The sequence below is a fragment of the Sinohyriopsis cumingii genome, chromosome 6, assembly GCF_028554795.1.
Source record: "Sinohyriopsis cumingii isolate HCF-2022 chromosome 6, ASM2855479v2, whole genome shotgun sequence".
NCBI lineage: Eukaryota > Metazoa > Mollusca > Bivalvia > Unionida > Unionidae > Sinohyriopsis > Sinohyriopsis cumingii.
In genome coordinates, this window is record NC_142966.1 from 21,468,942 (window position 1) to 21,483,781 (window position 14,840).

The window sequence follows — 14,840 nt, forward strand, 5'->3', positions numbered from 1 at the left end:
CACATAAAGGTGGAGAGTTAGGGACTGATACGTCAAGATGGCATATAATGCAGAGGTGATCTGATGCAAGTTCGTGGGATACCAGGGAGGACCGTAGAATGTTATTGTAACAAGATAACCGGGTGGGATATCTCGGATTAACAACAGAACACGTAATGACGACACATATATATGATTTAATGTGGCGATTTATATGAATAGTGGATTATGAAGATGTGTGCGTATTTATAATCCAAATATTGGATCTATTTAACATAAAAAACGCACAGTTTCAAAGATGGAAAAAATATACAAATAAATTTAGTTCAGTAACCCTAAAACACAGGATAAATGATTTCGCAAATGATTCAGTAATGAAAAGATGAATATAGTTCACTCAAATAGTAAACAATGTAAGCCAAATGATTCAATAATGGAAAGATGAATATAGTTCACTCAAATAGTAAACAATGTAAGTGTTTACACATAGTAAAAAAAAATGTATTCGCTCAGGTAGCGAAATTATGTCACTAAATAAGAACGGATATACAATCTATCCTTCCAGTCCTAAATAATACACTGGGTCTTACTAACCCAAAATTAGCATACAGCTAAAAATACATGTGTGGAGATGCACTCCGTCACCCGTGCACCATATCCTCTCCACAGCTCCTCCGAATCAATTTCACAACCAATATAGACTCCGGACCCTCGGAATACTATGATCACTTGAAATATTAGACCCTCCGGATACTTGAAATATTAGACCCTCCGGACCCCCTGGTCCTTTGACGGCTCTACAGCTGGGTCATCTTAGTCCCTCTGGACCCTCCGGACGCTAGACATTAGACGCTCCGGCACCTTAAACGCTCCGGACACACGGACGTTTCTACCCTCTGACAACACCGGACACCCCGGATATTCCTACCATCAAAACACTCACTCACTCAGCTGAAAATATACCCGATACAGTGTACTACACTTGATACAGACATAACGTAAGGACGTTATACATGAAAAAAAGATTATATTATTATGGCAATTACAAAACAGAGGTTCAATAGTAAACCTAACCCTGCTTGATAAGACAATAGTAAACAATTCTTTTAAAAAATGTAGCTTTACATTACCAATATAAGTCCTGCACTACGTCGCAACAAGAATAAAAAATGCACGCATTATGGTATGTAAAGAAAACTATAACAAACATGCAAAGGCAAATATGGTAATACACTAGTTATCACTTAAAACCCAAAAATTACCTACCCCTACAGCTGGAGTTGTGCGAATCCTTTTAGCAGGCCGCTTGCTGACAAAACCATTAGTATTGTAAAGGTCCTTTACATGTAGTAACGTATTTATACCTTTAGAATTTTCGTTATTCTTTATCAAAGGCACCTTGCACGTGTGGCACAGGACGAATCGTACTCACGATTTCGAAATACATAGACCATATTAAAATCACCCTCGGGTATCGTTGTACAGAGAAAAGAAACGAAACCCGAGTACATGTATTTAATTAACAACATTTACACCATTCCGTGACAGTTATCATCAGGTCTATGAAGAATCCAGTCTAAAATGTGACCATGTTTATGGGTGGGTTGGTTAACTGACTGTTTGAGGTTGAAAACATTAATGGAATCTAGGAGTTTTGATGTGTTTGGGTTTCCGGGACAGTCAAAGTGAAAGCTGAAATCTCCAAGAATAATCAGGTTGTCACCTATTGAATTTCCATACTCCAGGAGATTCGGAAACTGCTCCAAAAAGAGAGATTCAGTCAGCTTGTTTTTTCTACTAGGAGGAGGGTGGTATAGGCAGAAAAAATGGACTGACCTTTGCTCCAGTGTGAGTGTGGTTTGGACTAGTTCAAACGATGTGTGGTGGAAACTGAATGTTGTGGTGTTGTTAAGACGTTTGATCATGGATTTCTTTTTGATGACAGCAATTCCACCTCCATGAAAGTGGTGGGGGAATGACTTGATGGAGTAACCAGTGGGTGTTAAATCTGCATACTTGTGCTCATCGCCTGATGTTTTTAGCCATGTTTCTGTCAGGAAAAAGGCGTCGATATTCTGGTTGTTGATAAAATTAACTATTTCTGTGCGCTTTTCTGGTGGTCCTATTGATTGGGCATCAAATAATGCAATACGCAGAGGTATCTCTTGGATAGTTGACACAAAGGTTGACGATTTAATAGGGATTTGAATTAGGTTATCTAAATTAACGGTCAAATTTTTAAATTGTCGAGCCACAAAGGGCATAAGGGAGATAACTGGAATTCTTCCTGTTCTTTGTTGGCCAGCTTTGAAACAACATTTCTTTTTTCGCTTCTGTTTACATTTAAGTAATGATGAATGTAGTCCCAGTTCGTTTAGTCTAGAGCACAATGTAGCGTGGAGAGCAAAGGAGTGGTCATTTAAAGCAATTAATGAGGGTCCATCATAAACAATCAACTGTTATCATCCTTTGTGTTGAAATAAACCAATAAAGAGATAAATGGTGTTGAAATAGCTGAGAAACTATAAACAACCATTAACAAATGTTCCAAGCATCATGTGTTTGCAAAATACACATAAATCTTTTCAAAATCCATTGAAACAGTCCTTACCTTTTGAGCTTTTAACTTCTTCAATCAAAGCCTGTGCTTTTCCCAGGTAATTCTCAGTTTCTTGCAATCTGACAGAAGATTTTTCTGATAAAATTTACGCATTACATCACAAGAAAAATACTCGATCAATCTATGTTAAACTTCCTGAGCACAATCTGATTACAGCAGCAAGTGACAAACATTACCCAGGTTAAAGATCATTGGTAAAGAGTAGAATATATGGTCTGTCAAAACAATTTCTCCTTTATGTAGCTTTTTTGAAAGTTGAAATCTGTATGTACAGGATCCAATCTGACTAATGAGCAAAACAACTTTAAAAATCTGATTAAAAATTTAACACATTTTGTGCAATTTGACAATGATGCCGATTGGATAAATTGGAAATGGATAGAAAATTTAAGGGTATGAAATGCCCAAAAAAATGGAAAAAGAGTAATGAATACACAAAAGCTCATATACATTCATCTTTCACTCTTGCACAAGAACTGAGATTAACTATCAACAGGTATAACCAACCTATCTTTGTACTCCATCAATTCATTCTGTTTAGATTTGAGGTCCTCCTCAAGTCCTGATATTCTCTGTTCATTTGTCTCCTGAGCTTCTTGAAATTTTCTTTTCATCTCATGCCTCTGAGTTATGTAATCTTCAATCTCTTTCTCTTTGTCCTGAATTAATTTCTCTGCCACAAGACACTGTCCCTAAGGAAAGAAGCTAACTGCATATTAACCTTGTTAATATTCCACTGCACAAATCATTAAGTTGGCAGCAGAAGTGCTTAGTGAGTGCCTGAATGTTTTATAAATAGTTAATGACAATAATAAACTGCTTGCACATGATGAGTCCACTACAAAGGAAACTGGATGAGTTTAAGTACAGTCATTGAAAAGATTTAATCAGTCACTACCTTGTGGTCCAAAGAAGCCAAATCCCTAAATGCAGTATATCTTATTTTGTGAATACTGTACATAAAAATGTGTTAAAATTCATTATTGATTAAGAGAAACAAAAATGTACTTGAGCTTTAAGCATAAATTATTGTTCTAACTTATTGTTTTTTTTGTATTAAAAAAATACGTTATACAAGGTTTGACTTAAAAAGTAACAAAGAATGTATGCTTAAAAGACACTTACCTTTTTATCTTCTAATTCTTGCTTTAGCTCTGAGAGTTGGAAATTAGTTTTATCTATTTCTTCCTGACATGTTATTAGATGTTTATCCAGCTCATCTGAAATATGGCATATGGTACACAAATTCAGGTGTATTCACTTTTGGAGATAATATATTTTTTGTGGAAAAATATTACAGTTAGTTGATTCTTGACTGTGTGGATATGCTTTTATTCATCAAAGATTTGTTTTCTACTCATTCAAATTGTTTGACATTGGATCTTTAAATTATTGGTTTCTTACAATAATGAAATTTAATAAGTATCCATCAAATAAAGTAGAGGCCCAAGTGGGCCTGCAAATTATCACCTAGCTGACATCTATCCAAAACTCGAAAGCAAAAACAATTCTTTCAAGGTTAATATCTTTTTATCTTCATCTATATTTATTAGCATATCTGCATCATTTGTCCAAAACTGAAAAGCTCTTACGGTGGCTTTATTTGAGATCGCATGTATAAACCTTATAGATCTTCAAGACAGAATGCTGTGAAGTGTTGAATTTTGAAGTAAAGAAAATTTAAAGTTGAATGCATTTAGCAATTAAAGTTATCGCAGTTAAGCCAGGAAAGTCTTTGTGAAGGGTCACTCTGAACTTTTGTCAATCATCTCCCCCATGTCAGTGTAAACTTCAAAGGAACAATATTTCCGAACCAGTAAAACTAACCAGGGTATCTTAAACAGTCTTTAGAAGTAAACATTTGAGCTACCGACCCTAACCGCTTGGTAGGAACCTATGTCCACTTATCATATTTTCAAAGGGAAAATTGTCACGCACTGTCATACACAGATTCTAAGCTGTCTAAATCTGAAGAAAGAAATTATTTCTTTGGGAAAGATTAGGGACCCTTGCCTACGATTGGGTAGAATAAGTTAGGGCGTACACTTTAGAGCAATCTGACTTTAAAGTGACGACCCTAGTGTAAATTCTTTAGTCTGGAAATTTCCTACAAGAGTAAACTTTGTTTCGACTCCGTGGAAGCCTAAAGATTAGTGCTTTTCTCATGAAACAAGAAAGGGACCAGTGGTCGTTGTGTAGAAGGAAAGGCATGTTTAGTGCTAGGACACGGAAGTCCTGAAAGAAAAACAGTGACAAGGTACGCAATTTTAGTTTCACGTAATATTATATTATTTGATTGCTTGTTTTATGCAAATGTGTTTGCTATGACTAGATTTCTATACTATGTATCATTTATTCAATTCATGGAAATGTGTTGATGTTAGAGTTGTTATGCAACTTACTTTATTCAATTTCATGGAGAGTGTTGATGCTAGAGTTATTATGCAATATATTTTATTCAATTTCATTGAAAGTGTTGATGATACAATTGTTATGCAATTTACCTTTTTAATTATACCGTTAGTAGTTCATTGGCAGAACTGATTGCATGCGATCCAAATGTTCATACGTGTAAGATTTCATATGGTTATATGAAATAACTTCTTTTGTTGTTAGGACGATACAGATCATCGTGAGTTAACGATAATTACCTAATTATATCTGATTTTGTAATGCTTGGATAATCTTGTAGTTAAGGAATGCTGTGAGTTACATTTCTTTTAAATTTCATGCAATAGTGATCGAACATGTAGTAGCATATGTAAATTAATACGGTAATACTTAGTAGTCACGTGGTAATTCAAGACTTGCCGCTGGAAAGCGAGGTCAATGTCCTATCGTACTAAGTCAGAATTTACTCGGTGTGTGGATAGCCACAGGCTATTAATAACTTTAAGGGAATTGTATGTACATTTAAATAATATGTATACAGTAATATGGGGTGAATTTGTCCTTTAAGGAACAGCTTTCGGAGAGAAGGACGAGACAGTCCGAAGATTAGAGTATGGGAAAGGAAAGAAAGAAGGATGAGGTCAGAGTAAAAGGGGCCAGGAAGTCCATGAAGGGGCAGAACCTAGAGTTTGGAAGGATGAACTACGAGACATTGATATACGGTCAAAGTGAATGAAGGTGATGCAATCAATCGTGGATACTGCTCTCTTTCACCTCTCATTATAATGATGTAATAAATCCAAATTGGACACACCTGATAAATTCTACTTATATAATCTAACTTGAATTTGAATTGTTCTGATTAAATTTGTTATTTTCTTGTCAAAGGGGGCTCATATTGTTTTATTTCTTCCCAGTATTCTCGCTCAGTGCTCTGTTGAAATTCCATTCTTCTTTCACTCCTGCTGGGCTATAATATCGAGGGAGGTCATCCCCTGGATAACGCAGCCAAACCCAATTAACCACCCCTCTTTATAAGAGGGCGATGTTATAGATGCATACTGTCAAATTTGGTCAAACTCTGTTGAGTTATCGTTTAGAAGCAATGACAACTATATCTGATGGCAGATTAGCATTATTTGTATAAACATTAAAGCACTTTTACCAGGATGATTTATGACATTTTGCCAGATTCTGTTGAGCAGTGTTTCAAAAGAGGCTGTCTAAAGGCATTTTTAAAAAAATAGTAATCTTAGCATACACCGCTCCCTCGATAACTTGTGCCCTGATAACTTGCGACCCCACTTATAAGGTGGGGTCAGGCGTGGATCCTGTTCTTTTAAAACCAGAAAATACAAACAACAAAAAAACTATCCCTATTTCTTGAACTTGTAAAAAAATTGCGATCAAAATCGGTAACTGAAATGTTGATATATTGCTCGTTTTATGGTCGAAAATGGTAGATATGACCTGGAAACTTTAATTAACATTTTGAAATTATCAACTTTTAATAAGAAGTCATATAATTGGTTACATTTTCTTTCCAAACAACATTCATAGTACACCATAATTAAAGATATTCAAGGAAATTTTGATCAATGAAAATGTCAAATATGCCTAGTGTAGGCAGTACATTATTTAAATGCCAATTAAATAATTTTTATTAAGTGATATTTGTGTTTTAATTCTATCCCTTAGTTTCACTTTAGCATAATCATCATAAATGCAAGGTGTATTTAAATGTAAATGTGTCAATCTGATGTAACAGCTATGTCTGCATGTGTTCCTCTGAGAACCTATTGTTTTGATAACTGACTTGTGGAAGTATTTGTTGTATTGTTGCAATGAAGCAACAGCTGGCCTCCTTTGTATTAGGCCCTAACACATCAATTATGTCTTTTGAATCAAATAAAAGAGGTGGACTATCAAAAAAGTTAAAACGCACACAAATCCTATATACTTAAAATCTAGCGGCCCCTGTCGTATGTCGGGTGAACTCACTTTAGTTGATCAATTGAAGACTGTTATAAATTTTATTGTGTATGTAACATAAACTACCATAAATAACTGACTCTTTCATAAATGTGATCAAAGATAGCAAAGCAATGAAGTGAAATGAATACTTTGTAAAACAAAGAGCTTGGTTTCACAGACAGAGACCATTGTGGGCAAGCGATTTTCTGAGAATTTTTGAACTGGCACTGACAGATATCCTCAAGGATGATAAGAAGTTTCACTATTACTTTCAATGAAATCATGACATCAATACTGTAGTAACAGAACAATAAAAAAATTCAGTTTCGCGATTGCCTCACGAAACAAATGTCGGTAGTTTTTTAATAAAAGGAATCTTGTTTGGTATTATATCAACAGTCCAGTTTCCAGCTACTTTGACTCCAGACTTGCTAGTATACTATTTAATACCACTCCGAGAACCAGACTAATCAACAAAACAAAAAGCAATGACATAATATACATTTCCACGTACATGTGATGGTTGTTGAAACCAGCTGGAACGATCTTTTACATTTTGGAAAATTTGAAAATAAATGATATTTATATAGAATAACGAACAGCTTGAGTAGAAAAAGCGTGTTATTAACAATTATTATTGACGTGATTATAAAAGGAGAATTCAGTCATTAAACAGCCCAGTTCCCTACCTCCCCCCCCCCCCAAGGTTTTCTGGATGTATAAGTGGATTTTTTCAATTTTGGAGGTTTCTTGATAACTTGTGCCCTTGGTTATACTGCAGTCTATGTTTGTGGACCCCATTGTGCACGAATTATTGAGGAAGACATGTATTTGATGGTGACTTGGCATCATTTGTATAAACCTGAAAGAACTTTATGCCAGAAAACTTTCTGCAAAATTTGGCCATAGTTTTTGTGAACAAGGCATTTAAGTTTTTTTTTTATTTTTTTTAATGGTGGCCATATTTTTAGCTTCATTTCATACAAACTTGAAAGCTCTTCATGCCATAATGCTCTCTGCCAAATTTGGTTGAAACGCCAGAGACTTCAAACCATGTCCATGTTTATCTGTAATCCCAGCATTAATTTTTGGGAATCTAAAGTCCATCCGGACTGGATAAGAAATCAATTGACAGAAACAAACTAATGTACAATCATATTGCATCTTCCTAAGAGCCTTTACATATCTGTTGAGTTAGTAAAAATAATGGTCTAATTAGAATAAAAGGTATATGCATTCTAATAGTTTCACAGCCCTGAATTATTTCATTATCTCTGGCCACATCAATAACATAAACATTAACTTTTCCTATGAATTATCTGCCTCTTTCTTACCTCTACATCTCTGCCACCATTTTTCACCATTTTATACATTAACTAGTTTCTGTTTAATTACCCAATATTTTTTTTTTACATTAAGAAACTACATGATTGTAACATTCAATCGCACAGCAATGAGGTCCTTTCTCCCCATTTATTGCCACTTAAAGAAATCATGTACAAACTTTTGTCACATAATTTTATGTTTGTGGAATTTCCACCCAAAAATTGTACTAATTCTGCAAAATCCTGAATAGTAGCGTTTTTGGAGACCATAAAGGCATCCACAGTAGACCAGAAACTGCAGATATTCAATTTCAAAGGGAAATGATAGCAATTAAGCATAATCTAGTTTAATGGCAGTGATAATTTCCTGCTTCCAAAGTACAACATGGAAAAAGTGCTCCTATTAACCTCTGAATACTCATCTGCATGCATAACTGTCATTTAAGCATACCTGAATGTTGTGTTATTTTTCATACTTTTAAGTTTTTGCACACATTTGATTCATAAATCATTAATATTTTTTTACTAAAATTTTTCATAAACAAAACTTGGTTTAACAAATGAAATTTTTCTATTTTCCATCCAATGAAGTTTAAAATCTAAAGATCAATGTGTCTGAAATTAAAGTATACATATAACTATCTTACAAAAATATCACAACTAAAGATTTTTATTAAATAACTTATGTACTTAACTTATTTATTTCCTGACATTTTATATACATTTATTTAACTTTAGTCATTGTGTACATCTAAATCATGAAGTCTAGATCTTTCCAATGATATCAAAATACTACCATATCCTTTACGGAAAGCTAAAGAATGTAATGAAGTGTTGACAAAATTTACAGCAGTTCATGTCTTCTAGTATGCAAATATTTTGTTTAAAAAATCTTAAGAAAATAGTTTCCATAAGTCAGCATATGCCTTATATGTATATTTATGCATATGTGTGTGTTTGTATATAAATAAGTTATTTTGTATGAAGGCCTCAATGCAGCTTAGTTCTTTAGCTAAATTAATTCCACTCTTTAAATAAAGTCATTATTATTATTATTATAGACAGACAATATTCTATCCCACTCTTGCTCCTGGCCTAACTCTTATGGCATTCACACAATTTGCTAATCAACATATTTATTCTGAATTAGTTTTCTGGGCATGTGTTGCTCAGTATATATTTTCAATCTTTCTTAGATTCACTGAAGGATGTTTGTCTGTGTTAATGTATATGGTAAAATGTAATGCCAGGTACTGTTAATGCAAGTTTCTTAACCAGAAACACCTTTGCACTCACTAAAGAGTCAAATATATTTAATTCAGTGTAACAACTAGCTTGACATGAGCTAAGATGCAGACACTGTTTCAGCTGCAAAGAAACAAAATAACGTTGATTGCTCAATCAGCCACTGAAGACTTACAATTTTCTTATAGGAAAAAAGAAGGGTGTAGCATTATGATAGCTGTATGCACAGTTTCTTCTTCTAGCATTTTTTTTCTTCTCGATATACAGATTACATTTACAGTTTAAGATCATATTACAGTAAAACAATAATTATCTAGACTCATCAGGAAACATAGACTTTGTAAATATAACTGGTTGTCTAGATAACTGATAAATTTATACAGAACCAATTGTGCTTCTTTGCGGACACTCTGTTGGTTAGTATAATCAGAAAGTCCATAGAAGTAGCACACGTATAATTAAAGATTTACTGTACTTACCTATTGTTAGCCCCATGGTATGTATCTTTTCACTATCCTTTTGCAACTCAGTCCTTATATCCCGTATTTCAATATCTTTCTCATCACAGCTTTCCATTAATGCCTTGAGCTGTAATATTGCACAAAATATACAGTGTAGGCAATTTGGAATAAATGTCAGATTACAATTACTTGCTGATTCTATCTGGGAAAAATTATACAAGCAAAGCAGAGATGTGTCCAGAAAACTGGAATTTACATCCCAATATGACACTATTGAAAAAATCTGGGTTCAAGAAGCAAGGGCAAACATCTGAATCAAGATGTTGTCAAAGTTTATGAAAACAGGTCCAAATCAAAATCAAATTAGGTCTTTGTGATATTAAGTTCCATACGAAGTCTCATCTAATTCCATACCATTCTTCAAAAGTAATTTTGTGTAGACCCACCTATATACACAATACTAAAATGCATTATGAAACAAAGATTTTAGTGCATATAAAAATTATAGTTTACACTCACTAACAGCTGTGTTTTGAATGCCTTTAAGCAAAATCTTCAACTATACAAAGCTGATGGTTATCACTTTTACTAAGATATGAATAGGCTATTCTGCAAAAATAAGCAATGATTTTAAGCACAATCTTCAAATATATAAAGCAGCTGATGATCACTTCAACTAAGGTATATCATTAGGCTATAATTTCTGCAACAATTGGCAAACTCACTGACTCTTCAATACTAACACTTACCCAAGGAAAAGCCAACAGGTTTCAGTTTATGATCACTTACAACTTGTGTTAACAGTTTCATAGAATAAGTTTTGGAAAACAACCTTTCACACAAATGAATTAGGTCATTAATATCATCAGCTTTTCCAATTCTTGAATAGGAGCTAATTCTAGCAAGAAAACACTTTAAGAGTACTGTTACTTTCCTGAGTGAGTTTTTGAGACTTTTCAAGCTCTGGGGAGAGACTGTACTCATGTAATGACTGCTTAAGTACTATTAAAGAAATATATTTAACTCTAAAAATAGGTTTTTCCCAATGTATTACCCACTCATAATATGTTACAAAACAAAGTAAAAGGAGGCATGAGTTACATCCCTTTAACAAAGAGCTGGTTCTGTCTCTGGTTATACGTGTGTATGTGTGTGTGTGTGATTTGGATTTTTAATGCAGCTTTAATAACTTTAGTCATATCACTATGATGTTTGCAGTCTGGCAGTTTCTAGTGATGTCTAGCATCGGGGCATCATGTCACGCCCAGTCACATTATTCTGATACCAGTCCTAACACTAACCTCTTAATACTGAGTGCCAAGTGAGGCAGCTGTTTATACAATTTTTACCTGTTTTTTAGTCTTTGGTTTTGAACCCATGATCTCCCACATCTGAGGCAGATGTTATAACCACTTAGGCCATCGGAGCGGTTCTCTGGCTCTCTAACATTAATGTGAAGCAGATTTGAGTTGTGTGTGTGTGTGTGTGTGATTTGGATTTTTAACATAGTTTTAAAATTTTTTTAGTCATATCGCTGTGATGTCTGCAGTGTGGCAGTTTATAGTGATGCCTAGACATGTAGCATAATGTCCCGCCCAGTCGCATCACCTGACAACAGGCCAACCAGTCCTAACCCTAACCTCTTAATGCTGAGCACCAAGCGAGGCAGCTGTTAGTACCATTTTTGTAAGTCTTTGGTATGACGCAGCCTGGGATCGAACCCACAACCTCCCGCCTCCGAGGCAGATGATCTAACCACTAGACCACTGGAGCGGTCACTTTGAGTTGTGTAAAATGCAGGATTGGATCAGAACATGGTTTGGTTTTTAATGGCATAGCAACACACAGTGGTTATTTATTGCTAAGGCAACTAGAGTATAGTGTGTTGCCCAAGGACATGCAGTGGTAGAAGACCTAGGCTGATCCAATTGTAGAATTTGAACCTGCATCCATTCATTCACAAATCTGGTATGCCAACCACTAAGCCACAGAGGCTTCTATCTGCCTCCATTAGTCACCTCTTAAAACATGCAGAAGTGGCCTATTCTACATCCCTTTAAATCCCTCAGTGGGCATTAGCCTAATGTACATGCACACAAATGGAGATTAATTGTTCACTCCTGCAAATCTAGCAAGGCAGGGTAACCCACATTGTTGTAACACTGCTAAACAACCAAGGCAGGTAGTCTGTTGTGCTGCTGATAGAGCTTTCACCCAGTCAAAAAAAAATTCTTTGGGATGAAAGGTCTGACATATGTAGCTAGCAAATGTGGTCAATGTGGTCCGTGTCCTCTATCCCATGACCTAGATAAGGTCAGTTAGGGAGCAGGTGTGGATAAATGCTTTACCAGTGGTGACTGCCCTGACCTCAGGAGCCAATATATGAGCTTAATCTGGTCCTGCATTCGTTTCTTGTAGCCTGAGTTGATAAAACAGTGTATCCAGAACAACAAGAGCCTGAGAAGAAAAATCATCCCATTCTTGTTTGAGACATACATGTAAGAACATTTGAGATCTCCTACTGATCGGTTCAGTTCACTTAAGTTATCACTTCAAATCTCAAATGAAACTGCTCAGGCTCCAGAATTGATATCTTTCACATCATGAAGGTTTAAGATATAAGCACTGAGAGCCTAACTACAAGTAATACTTGTAATAGCTGTGATGAAACTCAGAGGCCACTACAGCAGCCTGAATCTCAGAGCTGAGAAGCTGAAAATGTAATATGAGTCTTAATTTCTCTTGAACATTTTTCCACTATTATTCCATGATCTATTGTTCTCTTTCAGTTTTACTTATTTTTCTTCTTTGCCAACAAAACATATAATAATAATAATAATAATAATAATAATAATAATAATAACAACCACAATAACATTATTAAAGAAGCTAATGGTCAACCGACCAATCTTCCATGAGACCTTCCAAAAATACATATACAGAGTGTTCCTGCTATAGCATGATCTATTATAACATGAATTTGGGCATATATATTTTTTTCTCATACACGAACAAAAATTCTTTAAAAAAGTACAAAAAATAGCATGTAAAGGATCACATGATATCTTTCTTAAGATTTGTGTTTGTGAGTTAGTTACAGAAATAAAAATTTAAAGTTACCAGTTTAGAAGGATTATTATAAACTATTACATTATTAGTGTAAAAATGTTTTCTAAAAAAAATTATGACACTGTTTATTCGTTACATTAGTTACGAGAATAAAATTGCAAAAATACAAATGAGTCTGAAACAATAGCATGGACGATTGGCATGGCACTATTTTTAATTATCATTTTTAATATGACAGCTGATAATAGCACAGTTCCATGGAAGTTTAATCTCTTTCAAAATGATTTGGGAAGAATGCACCAAACACTTGATTCTGTTTTTTGGACAACAAAAAGGGGTTGTACTCTGCTTGTACAACACAGATTCCATCTCTGAAACACATATAATCCATTTTGTGGATTTTAAAACTATTAAACTTCACAAAGAAAGTTGGCTTTTGATGTTTAAATAACATGAAAAATGACTTGCAAAGTTATTGATGACATAAATCTGAACAATGTTTTCACTCAGAGTATAAACCGGTGTAAATCTTTTTTATTTGCAATTAGTTCAAATACAATTCATGTATTCATGAAATGTAGACAAACAAGGTACTGTAAAATACATTTTCCAAGTAAAAAGGTAACATTTGTAATCCTCATTTAAGCTTTGCAAAGCCACATCTATCCTTTCAGTGATCAAGTAAAAATATATGTCAATAGTTAAATTGTAGCTAAATTGTGTGTGGTAAATGATCAAGTAAAAAACACAAGCTTGTGTTAGTGTACTTGTAGTTGATAAAGATTTTAATTTATATACCTAAATTCTATAACCTGAAGATAAACTCTTCCCTCTATATTTCCTTTGGACACGAATAGTTTGCCAACTGCAATTGCATGGCAATTTTATCTGTGGAGGAGGTATCTCTGAACTTCAATAGCTTTTTCTCCAATTATTTTTTCTTTCTTCAAATGCATTTGTAGATAAATTCTGCTTCTTGACCTTGCTTGTCTTAAAAATAATGATAATGTCAGTGCTTTGTTAAAGCCTCCTTTTGTATACGTGTTTTTGAGGCCATACGACCCAACCCCATGTGCTTTTGCATTTGTTTTGAAAAAAGGATATATATATATATATATATATATATATATATATATATATATATATATATATATATATATATATATGTATATATATATATATGATGTACTAAACATTTCAGGTTCTCTCAGGAATTTTTATTTTTATTTTTTATATTTTCATTTATTTTTTTTAACCCAAGGAAAAAGTGCTAGGGTTGGCAGCTTAAATGGCGATAGTCAGCCAACCAGGAACTTTTATTTGTTTGCCCTGATATGGCACTTCTGGTCTGCGGATAACCAGAATCTGAGAGATAATTAAATCTTTTAGAACAAAATTTAGATAACTGAAGGACCCTAGATAATGATGGTAGGAGGGGCTTATCTACTTACTGCTTTTAAATTTAAAAAATACTTAAGTTTTGGAAGTTCTGGAAAATATTTCTTTCACATTCTTCCATTGGTTGCAGAGCATGGAATTATCCAATCACAGCAGTCCTTTCATCAATCAATCTTGTACGCGCCATAATAATAAATTTGACAGTGGTTCGTTGAAAGCAAACTACATGTAGTCTGTGAAAACTTGCATTATACAGGAGTGGATTCATCAATCACCATAACTTGTTTGCTTATGTATATGATAATCCTATTACCAGAAATGTTTGTAACCTCCTAAATATTGTTCAGCCAAGAAAGGCTGCTGAGTTTTGGGATTACA

General features: G+C 34.3%; 1 protein-coding gene across 1 annotated transcript in view; it reads right to left on the reverse strand.

Annotated features, from left to right (window-relative positions):
* The window catches only part of LOC149796474 (uncharacterized), a 294,892-nt gene that overhangs the window by 167,600 nt on the left and 112,452 nt on the right, over nucleotides 1-14,840 (reverse strand). Inside the window, exons 11-14 of the mRNA XM_089961179.1 lie at nucleotides 10,014-10,122; nucleotides 3,725-3,819; nucleotides 3,107-3,291; nucleotides 2,591-2,658 (exon numbers count right to left, since the gene is read on the reverse strand). Of these exons, the coding sequence (XP_089817305.1) occupies nucleotides 2,591-2,658; nucleotides 3,107-3,291; nucleotides 3,725-3,819; nucleotides 10,014-10,122 (457 nt within the window). The remainder of the gene's footprint in view (nucleotides 1-2,590; nucleotides 2,659-3,106; nucleotides 3,292-3,724; nucleotides 3,820-10,013; nucleotides 10,123-14,840) is intronic.